General features: G+C 56.2%; 8 protein-coding genes across 8 annotated transcripts; 4 read left to right on the forward strand and 4 right to left on the reverse strand.

Moving 5' to 3' along the window:
- Positions 1 to 942: 942 nt before the first annotated feature.
- On the forward strand, positions 943 to 2990 carry CPAR01_13902 (26S proteasome subunit RPN7; the record flags this gene model as incomplete). The annotated part of the gene is made up of 5 exons (XM_060498154.1): positions 943 to 1036; positions 1410 to 1690; positions 1742 to 2503; positions 2566 to 2713; positions 2764 to 2990. 5 exons carry the CDS (start codon positions 943 to 945, stop codon positions 2988 to 2990), a joined length of 1512 nt encoding a protein of 503 aa, XP_060342888.1.
- A 1908-nt stretch (positions 2991 to 4898) lies between these two features.
- Positions 4899 to 6022, reverse strand: CPAR01_13903 (Prp18 domain-containing protein; the record flags this gene model as incomplete). The annotated part of the gene is made up of 2 exons (XM_060498155.1): positions 4899 to 5222; positions 5288 to 6022. 2 exons carry the CDS (start codon positions 6020 to 6022, stop codon positions 4899 to 4901), a joined length of 1059 nt encoding a protein of 352 aa, XP_060342889.1.
- A 684-nt stretch (positions 6023 to 6706) lies between these two features.
- Positions 6707 to 7555, forward strand: CPAR01_13904 (Sin3 associated polypeptide p18; the record flags this gene model as incomplete). The annotated part of the gene is made up of 2 exons (XM_060498156.1): positions 6707 to 6780; positions 6838 to 7555. The coding sequence occupies 2 exons, from the start codon at positions 6707 to 6709 to the stop codon at positions 7553 to 7555; spliced, it is 792 nt and encodes a 263-aa protein (XP_060342890.1).
- Positions 7556 to 7865: 310 nt separating this feature from the next.
- Positions 7866 to 8346, reverse strand: CPAR01_13905 (uncharacterized protein; the record flags this gene model as incomplete). Its single annotated transcript, XM_060498157.1, has 4 exons — positions 7866 to 7919; positions 7981 to 8096; positions 8234 to 8269; positions 8328 to 8346. The coding sequence occupies 4 exons, from the start codon at positions 8344 to 8346 to the stop codon at positions 7866 to 7868; spliced, it is 225 nt and encodes a 74-aa protein (XP_060342891.1).
- Positions 8347 to 9430: 1084 nt separating this feature from the next.
- On the forward strand, positions 9431 to 10348 carry CPAR01_13906 (glutathione S-transferase; the record flags this gene model as incomplete). The annotated part of the gene is made up of 3 exons (XM_060498158.1): positions 9431 to 9471; positions 9529 to 9914; positions 9966 to 10348. 3 exons carry the CDS (start codon positions 9431 to 9433, stop codon positions 10346 to 10348), a joined length of 810 nt encoding a protein of 269 aa, XP_060342892.1.
- Positions 10349 to 10743: 395 nt separating this feature from the next.
- Positions 10744 to 13215, forward strand: CPAR01_13907 (pentatricopeptide repeat domain-containing protein; the record flags this gene model as incomplete). Its single annotated transcript, XM_060498159.1, has 1 exon — positions 10744 to 13215. One exon carries the CDS (start codon positions 10744 to 10746, stop codon positions 13213 to 13215), a length of 2472 nt encoding a protein of 823 aa, XP_060342893.1.
- A 379-nt stretch (positions 13216 to 13594) lies between these two features.
- CPAR01_13908 (zinc carboxypeptidase) lies at positions 13595 to 15050 on the reverse strand (the record flags this gene model as incomplete). The annotated part of the gene is made up of 3 exons (XM_060498160.1): positions 13595 to 14238; positions 14306 to 14420; positions 14478 to 15050. 3 exons carry the CDS (start codon positions 15048 to 15050, stop codon positions 13595 to 13597), a joined length of 1332 nt encoding a protein of 443 aa, XP_060342894.1.
- Positions 15051 to 16102: 1052 nt separating this feature from the next.
- Positions 16103 to 17494, reverse strand: CPAR01_13909 (uncharacterized protein; the record flags this gene model as incomplete). Its single annotated transcript, XM_060498161.1, has 1 exon — positions 16103 to 17494. The coding sequence occupies one exon, from the start codon at positions 17492 to 17494 to the stop codon at positions 16103 to 16105; it is 1392 nt and encodes a 463-aa protein (XP_060342895.1).
- Positions 17495 to 17844: the final 350 nt, after the last annotated feature.

Below are 17844 nucleotides of genomic sequence, written 5' to 3' on the forward strand. Positions count from 1 at the left end.
CTTGAATGGGGCACTTCGACACGAGCTATTTGGACCAAACTGCACTTGCACCGTCCCTGGAGCTGGGGTACCGTACCACAGTAGGTAGTGAGCAGTCGCTACCTTACCTCAAGGTACCTAACCTCTTTACTCGATTACCCCGCAAAAAACAACCAGGTCACCACTACACTACGTACCGTTTCTCCAGTTCGAAGTTCATTTGCTAAGGTACTCCGTACCTTACTCCGTACCGCCCGTTGACGTCCTGCTGTTTGTCAGAGAGCTCACCGTTGCTCTCCCTCCTCCATACACCCACAGCCTTGCTCACCACCACACACACTCTCTCTCAGAGTAGCCCGCACACGCAGATACGCCTAGTGCGACAGACACAATACGACTGGGCCTTTTAAATCCCTCTCATCTCTGCAGAGTGCAGAGCGCAGCTGCCAGGCCAGGGCCCCCGAGTCACACACTGCCCCAACGTACAGAAAGCGGCAAGTTCCAGGAGCCGGTGAGTGTTCCACGAGTCCTTTCACTTTCCACGAGCTTCCCTTCCCGCCTGGTACCTTGCAACATGCACCGGCCCCTCTCCCCCAAATGTCACTGGGCCCCCGTCTGTCCAACGAACCGCCCAACGACTCCAAAGCACAGAGTCCAAAGTCCAAACACCTCGACCCTGCCCTGACCTGCCAGGCCAGACCAGACCAGAAAGCCCCTCATTCCCGATAATCCACGCATTCCACCATTCACCTTTTAGGCCAACTTTAACCCGCCATCGGTGACATCGGCCACCGCACCTCGCTCTCACCCGCCCGGCACACATCCCCGTACGCCGTGTCGCCTAACACCTTACATTCTTCAATTCACTCACTGCTGGCCCCTGCTGACTTATTTCGAGATCCGCCAAAATCTCGCACGGCTCCATCAACTTGAGTCGCCTGATACGATATCGCAATCTCCAGAATGGCTGCCGCTAGCGCAAACGCCAGCCTCGACTCCAACGCCCTGCTCGCCTTCTTCACCCAGATGGACGATCAGGGAGGTGTCATTGTCAGAGGTGCGTCTCCGTCATCCAAGCTGAGCCTCCTCACCTCCCTCACCTCGCTGTCTCTCCCTACACCGAAACGGACCTATCCGATCTGTCTCAAATAGGAAGTCAGTGCCAAGACGCGCGTCCTTGCTAACGGCCGCTGTCACTCTCCAGATACCCCAAAACTAGATCTAGATCTGTACATCCAGAACTACACAGGTACGATGTTTCCTACCACAGCCCGTCTCAACCTTGTTTCTCGTAGACTGCGCCCTGCTGCCGTTGCCGCAGTGCCACTGCCCGCACACACGCTCAGCCTCCCCGCGTCTCCGCCCCCTTTTGCCCGCGTGCCAAGGCTCCGCCGCCTTCAGGGGGGAACTGCTTCTCACCACTGCCACAGGCCGTACCCGCTTTGAACGTCTTTTCCTCATCGGCCGGACATGCGTGCCGCTCTGTGTCGACGCTCTCAAGGCTGCCGTCGCAGAGGCCAAGAAGGGTCAAGATACGCAGCGTTACCGCGATGTTGTTGAGTTGATTCAGGTCGCCGCTCCTCTGGAGCCTGAAGCCACATTCGATCAGTCGTGGGTCGAGCTCACGGAGAGGGCCAATAATGCCAAAACTCACGCCCTCGAGGGTGAGTTGAAGGGTTACAAGATGAACCTGATCAAGGAGAGCATTCGGGTATGTAGAGACATTGCCATGCACAAATGCTCCAGGGCTAACTGATGCCAGATGGGAAACGAGGACCTGGGTCGTCACTTTGAAAGCATCGGCGACCTTAATAGCGCTGGCGAGGCTTACAGCCGGATGCGCCCAGACGTGAGCACATCCAAGCACATCACCGACGTTGGCAAGCACCTCGTCAATGTGACGCTGCAGCGTCGGGAATGGCCCATGGTCATTGCCAACCTGAGCAAGATCACGGGGGTCCAGAACGGCGACGAAGAAAAGGGTTTGCAACCCTACGTCAAGATCGTCCAGGGCATCGCCCTCATGGGGCTCGAGAAGTTTGACGAGGCGGCCAAAAGCTTCCTGCAGACGGATGCCGGCAAAGAGGGAGTGGACTACAGCAATATCGCGAGCCCCAACGATGTGGCAGTGTACGGTGGCCTCCTAGCTCTGGCAACCATGGACCGGAAAGAGCTCCAGGCTCGTGTTCTCGACAACCAAAACTTTAGAACGTTTTTGGAACTGGAACCTCACATCCGCAAGGCCATTTCGCTTTTTGTGAATGGCCGGTACTCGGCTTGCCTGGCCATCCTAGAGGCGTATCGCGCAGACTACCTCCTCGACATTTACCTCCAGAAGCACGTCCCGACGCTCTACTCGCAAATCCGGAGCAAGTGTATCGTGCAGTACTTTATCCCCTTCTCCTGCGTCACCTTGAGCAGCCTCGAGGATGCATTCGCCGTACCCGGCAAGCCGCTCATTGACGAGCTCGTCGCCATGATCCGGGGCGGGGTTTTGCAGGCCCGCATCAACACAATTGACAAGGTGAGTTTCCGCGGCCCCCGAAAGTGTGAAGTCGCACCGTGTGCTAACGCACGAGCCACAAGACGTTGGTCGCCGTGTCTCCGAACCCCCGAGCCACGCTGCAAAGGATGGTCCTCGACACGATCGATGCCTACGAGCGGGACGCTACGGAGCGGATCCGGCGTATGAGTATCATTGCGGCAGATATGGAGGTCAAGACCATGCGCAAGGGTAATGCCCATGCCGGTGCGCAGGGCATCGATGAGCTCTGGTTCGAGCAGTCCAACCGGCCGACGGTGGCCGGCGGCGCGGGCGGCGACAACATGAGCTGATGGCCCTCCGATGCGGCGGCGACGGGCCGTGCGGTGACGGTGATACCGGCCGAGTGGTTGTGCTTGTCCGTGGGTCGGACGCGAGAGCTGCAGCACGCCGCGAGCATGCAACTGGAATGCTGACAACCGGGGCACTTTTGGTGATCCACCTTGGCGCCGTAGTCGCAAAAGCCTAAAATATTCGGGTGGTCGACTGCCAATGCAGAGGTGCAGACTGGGCGGTCTCGCGACAGGTCATTGGCTATCTCGAAGAAAAGCATACGTACGCCTGCCAACACGTCTCTTGTGCCGTGGGATCATTCAGACGTCATGGCACTTTTGTGCTAGGCATGTCATTAGCCACTGGGATTGGGCATGGAGCTTCACGCAGCGGCTGGGACGGTGGAGCGGCTAAAGCAACAGGCGGCGGTGTTGATCGCGGGATCCCCGGGGCCGATAGATTGAGGCTTACGCAGCAGGCATAGAAATGTGTCAAGAGAATATGGTTTTCCGTCGATTGAAGCGTCTTGTCTTGTCGTGCTTGGGAATGGTCGGGAATAATGCACCCTGTCTCTTCTCTGTATCGTTTATGCAAGCCACCTGATTGCACTTCGCCCGAACTGTGCCCCACGGCTAGTTGTTCTCTTCGGGCCTAACGCAGAAAGTTAAGCTTACCCTGCCGACGGATTTATGAACGATACCCGACCCTTTATATCGCCTCGGGGTCTTGGCAAAGTTGTTTCCCTGCACAGTGCCAGTTCGGTTCCTCGCCTAGCTAGGTGGTCACTCACTTTCCCCTCTCGTCAAAGGATAATAGAGTACGAATACAGATACAGACTAGCAGAAGCCTTTTTTGAGGTGTTTTTTTTTTTAAAAAAAAAAAAAGAATCTGCAATGATCGATCACCTGGGCTCCAATCTTGTGGGCTTTCTAACTTTTCCCCCGTTCGCTAGAAATAACCCTCCTTTCGTCTACGGTACATATCCTCAGGGCAAAAGTAAGTAGGTAGTGCGTCCACCCAAATGATCACCCGAGAAAAAAAAGGATACCGCAAATAAGAGCCGGTGAGTCTACAAAATGGGGCTCCAGCCGAGGAAGAGAGAAGGGGGGGGGGGGGGACAAGACCCAAGGGTCAAGCGTGACAGGGTTAGATGGGGTGGAGGGGCCCGCACGGCGCTTCTCTCTCACGCAAAAGACCAGCATTTCATCAGACAAGGTTTCCTTTTGGAGACCTTGCTCCAAATCCCTGGAGGGTGGAGAGGGGGGAGGGGAGGGTGTGTGATCAAAAAACTTATGGTTCAACTTTTTTCTTTCTTTATGATGGGTTTTAGTAGTATTATCCTCTTTTTTGCTGCTGCTCCTTCACGTACCTAGCCTGCATCAGGCAGTTCGTAGGTTTTTCCTCAAGCAGTTCGTTCCCCCCTGGTCTTTCTGTTGCTGGGGGGTGTGGTTCTTTTTAGCCCCCCTCCTTACCTAGTCCTCTCCCCCCCTCCCCATATCCGACATCGTCAACGATGCATGGATCATTTTGGATCCATCATCCACCTAGGCGAGCCAGGCACAGACAGCATGGCCCATAATCGCGCTTCGCTTTCGCCTTGCAGACGGTTTCTGGTGCGCCCCTCCCCTCTCTCTTTCTCTCCGAGGTATACTCCGTGTGGTGGAATTAGTTCCCGATGAACCGGGAGTAAAATGCATCCGCTAGAAATGGAAAAGAGACGTATGAGCAAGATAGTAACGATGGGCATGATGTTGGCTCCAGAAGTGACGAGAAGAGAGGGGAGAGGATGTAGCAGTAAGGAGGGGTAGAGGGAAGGGGGCATGGCATGCGACTTTGCCCAGTTTCCGTTGTCCCACCCTCAACCACCGTTCGAGTTCCATCCGGATTCGCGATTCGGGACACGCCCAGGAGTCTCGAACAGAGTTTTTTTTTGTTTTCCCCTTGTCGTCTCCGTCTCGGTCTCTCCATCTGGGGCCACCCTTCGTCCTCGGGGGGAAACTAGATGGCAGGGCGCAATTGACACCAAACGGAGTGACTCGGCGATCGTGATGTATTCGTAATCCACGTAATCATCGGGCGCGCGCGCACAGTAATGCGCAAAGAATCATCCCATCAACTGCCGGACGTCGGTGGGCGGCCAGCGGACCTGCGCAAAGGTGAGGAGACGCTTGATGCTCTGCAGGTACTTGCGCGTGACCTCGTCGCCCATGACGTGCCCGCGCTCGCCGTCGTGCAGCTTCTCGCGGGCGCTGCGCTCGTGGATGCCGACCATGGTGACGCCGATGGGCCAGGCGGCTTTGCCGATGGAGAGGCGGAGGTAGCCGTCGTTTGCGTCGACGTAGCGGCGTTCCTGTGCGGCTTTGACGATGTCGATAATGGGCGCGAGGAGGTCGTCGTCGAGGTCGTACTTTTCGAATTTGCGGAAGAGCTGTCACGATAGTTTAGTCTATGCTTGTCTGATGAACGTATGTGTGTGCGTGCGTGGAAACATACCGGCTTGAGGTTTTCGCGGCTCTGAACCATGGCGCTGTACGCCGTCTTGCTCGCCGTTGTGTCGCGTCGTTCCGCCTCCATTGCCTTTTCGTACTCGGCCAGGACCATGGTGAAGTAGGAAGCCAGCTGGCGGAACAGCCACCGCCGACCTTCCTTGTCCTTGGGCACGGCCGCGTCCACCTTCATGTCCTTCTCCTCCACGAGCTGCAGCGTCGTCGGGATGGGGCCCTTTGTCACCACCGTCGTGAGCCGCCTGTACCGCCTCAGCCTCGCGCCGTGACCCTCGCCAAAGAGCGTCGCCGGCTCGCCCAGCGCGCGCAGCTTCTCCGCGAGCTGTCCGTCGGGGATGTCCTCCATGCCCTCTTCGACGGCGGCATCGTCGTCGTCTTCGGCCGTGGCCTTGACGAGCTCGGGCAGCCCCAGCCGCTTCCGCCGCGCGCGTTCTTCCTCGGCTTCTTTTTCCTCGCGCCGCCGCCGTGACTCCTCGGCGAGCTTTTGTCGCTTCTCCTCGCGGATCTTGTTCTCTGCCGCATCGTCTTCTTCGCGCTTGCGTTTCGCGGCGGCCTTGGCTTCCCGCTCGGCCTCGACGCGGGCTTGTTCTGCCAGGTAGTCTTCCCTGCGCTTCGCTTCGACGTCGGCTCGTTTGATGTATTTCGATGAGGAGGAGGCTGCTGCTGTGGAAGTGGGCTTCTTGGACTTGTCCAGCTCCTTGGACATGAGGGCTGCAAAGTCCATTTTGGCGTCGATTTGCTGTCCCTGTAGCTGACTGCGGTGTCTCGTGTGTCTCGGGTGGGTCCGTTCGGTCGTGGGTATCACCAGTCTTCCCTCGTGTGTTGTTCAAGAGCAGAACTCGCCTCCACGTCGATGAGATGTCGTCAAACGAGAACGGTAGAAAACCGGATAGAGCGTTGCCGGATTGACAATTAAAAAAAGCTTAGTTTTCGGGAACGGCGCCCTACGTGTGGTGGACGATCCATGCATGGAAGCTTTGGAAGATCGCGCTTAACTTGCACAGCCTCACTCGCCTACGACCTTGACTCCAGTCGGGAGGGACGCACGCCCGCACCTCTTCGTCCGCGCACACCACGACCACTCACACACCGCAATACGTACTCTCACACTCTTCTTACACACACAAACGCACGCGGCAACTGCAGCAGTTTTGAACTAGTTCCCGCTTCCCTCCTCTTTTTTCTAAACCCCCGTTTGATTCCCTTTTTGGGGGCCTAAAAAGGTGCTTGTTTGTACCTGTTCGTCGCAAGGGGACCTGGGGGCCTGGAGCTTGTCAAAAAAGGAACCATCGAGCTTGTTTTCACTACGAATACTCCACACAGGCGAGTATACGTATACGTACTCCCCGACGTCGTCTCTTCTTCTTCCCATCGAAGCGCGGGTTGGCTATACTTGGCGGTCTTCGGCATGGCTTCCCATCAGCGGGAGGATACTACGCCATTCCTTCTGCAGCTTTTCTACAAGGACGGGTCATTTCACAGGTACGTCGACTCTGCCTGACGCCTAGTACTATTCTCGACGCTGACAGGCCCATATAGAACAGACGAGTTCGCCTCGAGGAGCCTTCCGCCCTTCCTATCACTCTACACATGGCCCGACTGTACCTTGGACGAGCTCGCCGAGCTTATCACAGCTGAAGACCCGGCGCTGCTACCGAGCCCTTGCGTGGGCACGAGGCTCGCCTTCCGCCTCATCTACCCCGATACCCGGAATGCAGCAGCCAACGCGGGAGGGCACCATCACCACGGACAAGCGCAGGGGCCAAGGTTCATGGTCAAGGACCTAGGGAGCGTGGTGCTCGGGGACGGCACGGCAGAGGCGCTCTTGGCCGCCGATGGCGAGGGGGAGGGGGCAGACGACGTCGACATGTCCGGCGCCGGCGCCAAGCAACCTGACGACGCTGACTCGGCCAAGGACAAGACGCTCAAGGAGGTCAATTTCGTGGTCGGAGATTACGTCTCGTGCGCCATACTGCCGCCGCTGCCGGACGGCTCGGTGGCGCCGGCCCTAACTGCGCGGAATGATAGGGCAGCGGGGCAGTTTGGCGGTGCAAGAGGCCCGATGGGCGGTCCGCCGTCACAGGGGCCGCGCCGGGACGCTGGGTTCGGGGGAAGGCAGAGCTGGGACAGAGACCGGCGGCGCTCTGGGTTCGGAGATGGTGGATTCCCCGAGGGGGAGTGGCGGAGGGGCGAGAGGCTGCCCGATGATCCACCAGACCGGTCTCGGGGTAGAGGTAGACGACCCGATAGGTGGTGATTCGAGTTGTAGTCGTGGTTCCAGGTACTTGGGTTTGTAATTACGCACGGCGTTATGGCTCGTTTGGAAGGTATACCTGGCGGCGTTATGATCACTTGCAAGCGTCGTTCTTCCACGTCTGCTTGCTATCAAAGCATTGCCTTGCTTCAAGAGTTGGCGAAATTCCTGACTGCATCGAAAGCAGTACAGACATCTTGCGATCGTCATGGTGCACAGGAGAAAAGTACTTGTTCAATGTTCTCATTCCTCTGCTCCGGGTCACGGTCCCGGGCCTATCTACACAATTCTCCCCCTCGATATCGTGCCCCGTCTATCGCTCGTAAACCAGGTCGCCCTTGCGCTTCGCGCGGAGATCCCAGAGACCCTATAGATCGGTCAGTATATGTACTTCCGGCGGTCCGAAGGGGGTACGAGGGGCAACTCACGTCGGTCTTGTAGCCAATGTAGCCGACGACGAATGGCACAAATACGGCATACATGAAGGTGACGCGAGCGGTTCTCGGGGTCCAGCGGAAGAAGATGTGTCTGTTGCTCTGCATGTCTGTTGAGTCGCTCTCAGGTCAGCCCTTTCACTCCTCTCCACGTCTTTCCATGCCACACAGCAGCTCAGTCGCGCGGTATCTAATCGCCTCGCATCGCATTCGGAGGGTTCGGTGGAAAAGGAAGGGTTCTACGTACGTCCCAATTTGACCAGGGCCGGGTCAAGGGCCAGCTCTAGTTTGATCGAATTAGCATTTTAGTCGTTAATTTTGGTGTCAATTGGGGCACTCACTGTGGTGGTGGCCTGCCATCTTGAATGATGATCAGGACCGGTTCGCAGTTTGATCAAGAAAGAGATTGATTCGGTCGGCCGACAAGGGTTTGCGGGGTTCCGAAGGGCAATTGCTGCTTCGCTCGTCAATGTGAAGCTCCGTGACGGCACAATGCATCGCGAGTCTTGGGAGTTCACTGCTTAGGTAATATTGGCTGGCCTTGACTGTCAGGCATCAGCCAATCAAGTGATGGGCATTAGCCAGAGTGCAAGCCATGACATACTGTGCTCTCAGGCATCTTTCTCCGCGGATACACAGTACGTAATCGTTGGTCGACACTGCCGATCTACTAGGCGAGCCGACTTCTTGTTTTCTCCATGATATATGCGCAAGATCGGAACGTTTACATAAGCAAAACAAGTCAACGTGCCAGAGTGGTTAATGGGCAGCCCTGCTAAGGCTGTGGCTTCGGTCGCGCAGGTTCGAATCCTGTCGTTGACGCTTAAACTTTTGCAATTTTTGTCTTCAACTTAATTGGCACGCCTGGGTAGCTGCTCGATGGCATAACCATCTTGCCGTCCAACTGTGTTCGAATCATTGTAGTAGATCACGAGGCAGTATTAGCAAAGACACGATTCAACACTCAATAGGAGACAAGAGTAATTGTAGGCCTCTGCTGCGAACCTAGCCAGACAACGATAGATCGGCGACTCAATGTGGTATGCAATTCGGAGCCAGCAGTCCCGCCGATTTGATGTGCAGTCTAGAGAAGTTCTGGTTCTATGCCGAGGCCTGGAGACCGAGGCAAGCCTAAATTGTGGGGCATAAACCCGTGGTTTTGCGCTGTGAATTAGCTGCTCGCTGCGTGCTGCGCATGCTGTGTTCCTGTGACAGGAGACGGCCCAAGTGCTTTTTGTTTTGGGGAAACACCTGAAAGTGAGCTCGGTGGGGCCGGGCCCTTTGCCTTCCGATGAGCTAGTGACGTATAAATGAGGGACGAAGCCCGGAAACCTTATCAGGTTGAACAATTGATGTTCAGAGTGGTATCGTGGTGTAAATTCAGATTCAGTGAGGTGCTTAATTGAGAATTCATCGCCAAAAGAACCAATCGAATACCCTCAACATGGCGGCAACTGAACAGAAGCCCAAGGTGAAGCTCTACTGGTAAGTCAAGTCCAGGTTTCACTCATACTCTGTATTCCAAGCTTACCAATTCACCAGGCTGGAGCAATCGAGAGCCCAGAACATCCTGTGGCTCCTCGAGGAGCTCAAGATTGACTATGAAATCGAAGTGTTCCACAGGAATAAGCAGACGCTCTTGGCGCCTCCCGAGCTGGCAAAGGTTCATCCGCTGGGCAAGTCGCCCGTGATTGAGATTTTCCCGACCGGCTCTGGCGAGTCCATCAAGCTGGCCGAGAGTGGCTACATGACGCAGTACCTGTGCGAGCACTTTGGCCAGAACACCAGCCTCATCCCCAAGAAGTGGAAGGACGGCCAGGAGGGCAAGATTGGCGGCGAGACTGAGGAGTACTCGAGGTGCCAGTACCTGCTTCACTACATTGAGGGCAGTCTGCTCCCGGTCCTCACCATGTCTCTGGTCATTGGAGGTGAGTCTCACGTCAGGTCACGATTCTGGAGTATTCGCTGACGCCTTGCAGCCCTGAAATCCGACAATGTACCCTTCCTCGTCCGGCCCATCACGTCGGTGGTAGCCAACCGGATCTACAGCATGGTGATCTTCCCCAACGCCAAGAAGCACATGGCCATGATTGACCAGATGCTCGAGACGTCGCCCAATGGTGGCAAGTACATCTGCGGCGAGCACCTCTCGGCCGCCGACATCCTCCTCAGCTTTGCGCTCATCGCGGCGCAGCCCCGCTTCGACGGTCTGGGGAGCTGGCCCGGCGGTTCTGCCAAGGCGGCGCACCCCCGTGTATTTGAGTATATCGAGAGGCTCAAGAAGGAGCCCGGCTATGAGAGATCGGCGCAGAAGATTCGCGAGATTGACGGCAAGTTTGAGGCCACGATTTCTAAGATGTAAAACGTGACGTTTGATGAATTGGGTTCGGGGACTAGGGAGATATACCACTTTACTAAATTGACCTGCACTCTAATGAACCGTCGTCTCAACTTTGCTCCTCATCCACCTTTGAATACGTCAATACTATTCGTAAACATCTCATGCAACTTGACAGCGCGTCGCAAAGTTCATCATCTCACGGCTTCATCTCAGAGGCTCTTGTATGATGCTAAGTGGCCCAAGCTTCCCGAATGGAGCGCTACCGCAGGGACCAACGGCAGGGATTCCGGGCCGCTAAATCGGCGTGCGTTCCTCCCGCTGTCGGCAGCTTTTCCAGTGACGCCCCGACGTATTTTTTTGCAACATCATCCAAGTCAATTCAACCCGCCAACGCACCCGAGGGCTAGACGAACGCCATGCTCGCCTCGAGGACGGTATGCGCCCAATGCCGTTCGAGGCTTTTGGCCGGCGCGGCTACAATCGGCGCGGTCCGACCGAACTCGACGACAAGCTTCCCGTCCGCCGCCGTGGACCAGCCGTCCCGAACCCCGAAACCCAAAGCGCCACGACCACCCACGAGGAAGCACAAGGGCAGCGGCAACGAGACTGCGAAGCAGAGAGTCCTGGATCTATTTGAAGAGACCGTCAGCAAGCAGCCCGCGCCGGCGGCTCCTAGCAACGGCCCGGGCGTCAACCAGCTCTACTCACTTACCGACGAGCTCAGCCAACTCTTACAACAGAGACAGAAGCAGAAGATCTCCGATTTGGAATTCGCGACACAGGCATACACGTTCATAACCACAAAACTTCTGGTGGCCGCGCAAAAGTCGGGTGTCTATCTGCCTCAGGTTACCACAACAATAGCCAGCCAAGCTTTACAACAAATCACGAGAATCAAGTTTGCGACGATAGAGGCCGCCGACCTCCCCCGAACGGTAGACATATGCAAGTTGTATACTCACATAAATAACAAGAGGGTTGTGAGGCGACTGGAACTCATCAATGGCCTCCTGCGAGCAATCATCTCAACTCGAGCGGACCCGGAGAACCAGGCTGTGGAGGACCGGCTGCTGGAGGATCTAGTGGAGTGCTGGAAACACTTTTCGGGCTTGAAGCGCGCAGACAGCGGCCTCGAGTCGGATCCCGTGTTTTGGCTCACGTCACGGCGGGACTTGCTAGGGACCGAGAGACCCGATAGACTCCTCCGCGCGCTCTTCCCCTTTTTTGCAGCCAACGAAACGTCAGGCCTAGGACCGGCCCTCGTAGCCACATACGTATTGCTGTCTGAGTCCAAGCATATGATCAGCAAGGCCAGGTTGGAGGCACACCCGCTGTTGGAAGCACTGGATCCTATTGTCAAGCAATTCGATAAGGACATGCTGCAGGAGCTCTTTCGCGACCATGCCGAAGTCTGGAGCTACGTCCAACCACGGGCGGACTGGAGGGTGACGCGCGTGGCTCCCGGAACGTGGAAAGAGTTGGATACTGTGTCTCCAGGCAAACCCGATCAAGCCAAGTCAGCGGTGCGGTTCTCTTATGCCCTGTGGCACCGGCGGTTCGAGACCGTCTTCCGTGCAAACGACACTGCAGCCATCCAGCAGGCCTGGAGAGACCTGATCAACCCGGCCAACGACAAGGACCGGACCCTGAGGTTGCAGAGCTCTCCGGACCTTTTCGATTACATCCTGTTCCTCGCGTGTAGCAAGTACGGGTTAGGCGCAAGCTTTTCCAAGCTGACGGAGGAGATATTGGCGTACATGAAGACTCTGGGCATGGCCCCGACGGTCAGAACGTACACGTCAATGATGAGTGGCTGGAAAGAGGCCAGGCGGTTGGAGCCGATTGAGAACCTGTGGAAATTCATCACAAACGCAGGTGTCAAACTGGACCAGCAGATCTGGTCGAGCAGGATCTCGGCCCTCGGCCTTTTGGGCGGCGAACATGACGGTCTGGGTGCCCTCAAGGAGATGGATAGGTTGTGGAGCATGGCAGTAAAGAGCGGCACGCAAGGAAAGGCCGTCGAGCCTGGCATTTCCAACGTGAACGCAGCCATTTCCGGCTTGCTCCGCCGTGATAACATGGAGGTCATCCGTACCGTACTGGACTGGGCGACCGACAAGGGCATCACGCCCGACGTCTACACCTACAACATGCTCCTATCACGCATGCTCAAAAAGGGGGCCCACGAGGAGGCGGACCGGATCCTCGCCAGCATGAAGACGGCGGGCATCACGCCGGACGGGGCCACCTTTACCGTCATCATGGAGGCGGCCCTCAGCGACCTGCCAGACCAGACGCCGCAGGAGCAGCGGGAGACGATGGACAGGGTATTCTCCGAGATGGCCGCCTGCGGCATCGAGCCCAACCAGGAGTCCTACGGCAAGATGCTCCACGTCCTCGTCCGGGCGGGCGACAGCGGCAAGCACGCCGTGGCCGCGCTGCTCTCGCACCTCCGCGCATCCCGCCTCCACCCGTCGACCGAGATGTGCACCATGCTGGTCGAGTACTACGTCAACCGGAATCGGCCCGACCTCGACTCGCTGCGCGCCCTCGTCGCGGACCGCCGCGCGCGCACGCGGGCCCTGACGGACCGCGTCTTCTGGGAGAGCGTCATCAAGAACTATCACCGCGCCGGCGACCTCGACAGCGCGCTCGAGGTCGTCTACGACCTTGATGATTGGGGGATCTGGCCCGGCTTGCCGCTGCTCGACCCTCTGCTGCGGTCTCTGGTCCATCGGCAAGACTTTGAGGGGGCCAAGAAGCTGGTCGATACCGTCCGCAAGCAGGCCAGGCCTCAGGCCGCGGACAAGGCGGGTCGCTTTTCGAAGCACGGGTTCTGGGCGTTTGCTCACGATTACCGTCTATTGCCGGGGCAAGAGGAGGCGTAGAATACACATGTAGATTCTCAGCCGATTATTGTACTATACAAATAGATATCATCATTGTATAACAACTTGGAGATACCTTTGATCCCCAAGTCATGCATCTGGGAATCCAGCATGGCATGCTCTTAGTCTTGTAAAGTGACATTATCACATCGTATATTGACGCTTGTGTTTCTTCACCATAGACAAAAAGGCCAATGCGGTGCGAGGGTATTCATAGAGTCACTAAGAAAATAGTCAATGCGACGAGAAGAAAGTGAGACGGACAATATCAGTCGATACCGGTCCAACGTCCCTTCGATACGTCTTTCTTCAGAATATTGAATCACGCCGTACGCACGTCAGTCTACCCAGCAGCGCCCCATCCATGACATGTCCACATTTACTTGCCAACAGCACCCAGCACATACTTGATCCCCTCCCAATGCTCCTCGGCCGTGGGTAAAATGAACTCGGGCGCCAGAATGAACCCAGACCCTCCGCTCCCCCCGCTCTTGGGCCGCAACTCGACGCTCCACGAGTACGTCGCATTCAGCGCCCCGTGGTGAAAATCTCTCGCAGAGCCCGTGGAATAGTACAAAATCTCACACGACGGGCCGACCTCGTAGGTCTCCCCGCTCGTCGCCGCAATCGTCGCGGCGTACCCCGCGCCCACGTCCCGCTGCGCCTGGAGGTTCCGGGGCAGCACGTCGGGGTCGCAGGAGAAGCCCCAGGGGAGGAGGATCAGCTGCGAGTAGCTGTGCCAGTCGATGAAGAGTCTGATGCCGCCGCCACCGGTGGAGTTGGTAGCTGTGGAGGCTAGCTCCCGCGAGAGGGCCGAGAGTACGACGTTCTCGGTCGTGTCGCCCGGCGCGAGGCCGCGGAAGGTCTCGCCGCACGGATCGGCGGAGACGCTGCCGTCCTCGAGGGGGTAGTCCCACTGGAAGTTCCAGTTGCGGTTGCCGTCGGTGCCTATGCAGGTCGTGTTGGAGCGCGGCTGGCGGTTCTTGCGCCAGAGGCGGTTTGTGGTCTGGCTGTACACAAAGCCTAGAAACGGAGGGGGAGTTCCATGAGTGATTTGGATGGAGTTTTGGTAACACACCTTTTGACTTACCATCAGGGTTGTGAAAGGGCACAATGTAAAAGTCGTAAGCGTCGAAGAAGGCTGTGACGTTTTGGTCTCCAGACTTGTAGCCGTCGATGAGTTGGTAGGTCAAGTACTCGACAGTCTACTCGTGGGCATTAACACCCTCACTTACAAAAGCGTCTAGGATGTGTTCACATACCATTGTAGTAATCCACTCCCTGGCATGAACGGTGCTGTGCCAGAGGACAACGGGCTTCGTCCCCGTGTCCTCGCCTCCCCAAAGCCGCAGCCCGAATATGTTGCGGCCCTCATACGAGGCACCAATGTCCAGCCACTCCGAGTTGTCGGGAAACGCAGCGTGGAGGTCCCTCCAGTACTGTACGTGGTCGTCATACGCGTGGTACGAGTCGAACCAGCTCAGGTCCGGCAGCTCGCCCCTCTTGGTCAAGACGGGCTTCTTTTCGGCCTCGGACTCGGCCCTGATCGCCCGTCCGAGGTCATCGTCTAGAAGCTGCGTGTCGTCCAGCAGTCCCAGAGCCTTGAGTGATTCAACCTCGCTGGGCGGGATAGCGACTTCGACGGAGCCCTTGAGGTCAATGGACGGGAACGAGCGCAGGTGGGCGAGTTGGTTTGGTGGTGCGTTGGATGTCGATACGCGGTAGACCTGGTAGCCTTCGTAGCTGACCTTTTCGTCTCGGGGCGTCTTTATCCTATTGTTACCGGTGAGAGCGGTGACCGGGGCGATTACGGCGAGTAAAGCTGTGAACTTCATGATGACTTTTGAATTGAACACAGCCGATTCGCTGACAAGCGTCCGTCGTTCAGACGAGTACGAGCAAATGGCGTCTGACGCTTTTATACAGACATCTCTGGCGGATCTTTGCGCGCTTCCGTTCACCTTTTCCCGCCGTGTGAATCGCACAAAATCTTCATCTTGGCCGTGGCGAACCTAAAGGGCAAAAAGTGAGGGGTCGACGGTTGATAACCATGCAAGCCAAGACCGAGATGCTTGTATGACGCTTTCGAGTCTCGACGTTTCGCGGGCCAGCGTAGCATTTTCGCAGACATCCTGCAAACCATTACTTTCGGCGTGCTGAAGAGGGTCTAGCAAACTCAATTGCAAGGTCGTACGCGGAGATGCGAGGCTACACCCAGAAGAGTAGGTGCTAGACCTTGTTGTCTTGGCTTGCGAGGATAGCCGAGAGTCAGGTTGATAGACCAGGAAGGCTCGGGATATTGATTTCGACGAGGCGAGAAGAGCGAGCGGTGCGATGGATGCAGCGGCTTTAATGCGTATTTTAGCCAAGCGAATTGCTATCGTGATACAATGAGCAAGGAGCAAATCTCATGGAGCTAGACTAGTAGCCTCAAGTCCGAGTAATTTGCCCACAGTGAGACTCCGTTCCATCATTTGACAAATAACACCTCGAGCCTGGTGGCTTGAAATGTCTATCTCAAGTAATATATCCGTAAGACCTTCAGGGAATGTGTCTTACACGGAAGACTCCGGTCCAGTAGAGCGCCGTGATGCCGCCCGACTCATGACCCGGCCCGGAAGTGGGATCCGGGTCACCACGGGGTTTTATTACCTTGAACATCGGAGCAGGCGACAAAATAGAGCAGAAGTGGACCCATCAGATTGGAACTCATTGGATGTATGATTATTTTCTGACTATGCTTTCAAGAGCATACTCGCTAAGGAAGATGTAGAGAGAAGGAGTAACAACATAGCAACGGCAGCAGCAGTAATAGCAGTGGTGAGATTGAAAGTGTGGTATTGAGCGGCAAGCGACCGTGTCGCCCATTTCCCATCATCATCACAACTCAAAGATGGGAGCTGCCAAAGTACATAGTATTCTCGGAGAGCCATATTATTTTAATCTCCGCCTGGTCCGATATTTTGATTGTTCTCTTCGATTCCTTAACCTTATGTTCGATCCCAAGAACATCAGCCAGCAGTTCATGTCGGTCGAGAGGGATCACCTCGCTCCGGAGGACCGTAACCGAACGCAGCTTTACCATGCTCCCAGTTGCCCGTAAGCCTTGTACCTGAAGGTTTAAACGTTCCTCGCTCTTCGACGAATCTTCCAGCAGCCCCAGCACCTCCACTGAGCTCGGTAGAACATTGCTGAGGTGCAGGATTGATGTCATTGACTGATCCTCGATGTTCCCTTCGTTTGGGTTCGATCCATGCCCGCCATCACTCCCCAGCAGCATATCGAGGGGAATCTCGAGCGTCTCGAGCCGTGTCAATTCTCTCAGTGACCCGATACGTCCCAGTCTCACGACGTCATCAGGGTCATGGTAGTCATCCGTCTTTTCGAATTCTGGGCGGCAGTCCAGCTCCAATTTACGAAGGTTCTTTCCATGTTGACGCAGAGCCTCGCCGATTTCATTGCACTCGGGAACGCCGCCACCGTAATTGAACATGCTGTCGAAGGCCTTGCCCCATCTTAGGCTTAATGCCTTCAGATCGGGACAGCACCTGAGCAGGTTTGTCAAGTCCGCTGCCTTATATAGCGAGTTAAACAGGCAGACCGACCTCAGCGCTAGGGGTTGTTCCGTTTCATTCCACTCGATTCCCCTTCCGCTAAAGGCCTCCACTCCCTGTAAAAGCAAGGGCTCCCATCGAGAGAGCCGAAAGCTTTGGCGATCCTCAAGATATTCCCATTGGTTGGCATGGACCTCTCGGAGACGGGGAAAGGGTCCCGGTTGTTCCACCTCGCCGATCAATTCCATCTGCCCATCATCTGACAGGCAATGCATGATCTCCACCTCTGGAAGCAGCCAGGCCAGGAGTAGCATATGAGGAGCTCCTCGGAAACGCAAGAGCTCTCCAGAACCACTTCTATAACGATCAATGGCGGCCTTGAAATGTCCATGTTCGGCAGAGCGTTGCAACTGGAATAACTGCTCTTCAAGGTCTTTCTCGGCCCACGAGTGATCGAGCCCACGGGGGATGGTGAGATGCCTGACGTATCTTCCTAGGTAGCGTTTGCTTTTGATGGTCTCAAGGAAACGGTTGAAGCTACAATCCGAAAGCCAGACCGTATGGTAAAGAAAGGGCTCCGCAACTTTCTGGAAACCTCTGGATACGCGGCAAAGGTTGGACAAAGTGGCATAGTCTCGACCGCTGGGGCGCATGTAGGTCGGTTCGGGATGTGGGAGGCTTTTGATGATTGCGAGAAAAATCTCTTCGGGTAGATGAGACGGCATCTTGGTCGGTGATGCCGTAGAAGTGAGAGGTGCGCGATGTGGTGGAGCTGATGAGGATGGGGTTTGACAGCAATAACAAACGGCAGAGTGTCGCGGTGATGTAGGGTCGAGATTAGGTAATTAGGCAGGCACCGCTCTTTCCTGAAGTCAGATATTAGTTTCCGTCTACCTCTTGCCTCGCTTGGAAATCCCAGCTCACCTAGAGGCAGGAACCCCGTTTCAACTTGGGGCGTCACTTCCTTCCTTGACTGAGTGCGACCCTTGGTCACGAGGTAAAAATCTGGTTCTTGCCAGCCACAGGTGAAAAACAAGGTAGGAACGAATTTTATGTGTTCAGGTTCCAAGAATGG

The sequence above is a fragment of the Colletotrichum paranaense genome (genome assembly GCF_030867605.1).
Source record: "Colletotrichum paranaense strain IMI 384185 chromosome Unknown Scaffold_14.1, whole genome shotgun sequence".
Classification (NCBI taxonomy): Eukaryota; Fungi; Ascomycota; class Sordariomycetes; order Glomerellales; family Glomerellaceae; genus Colletotrichum; species Colletotrichum paranaense.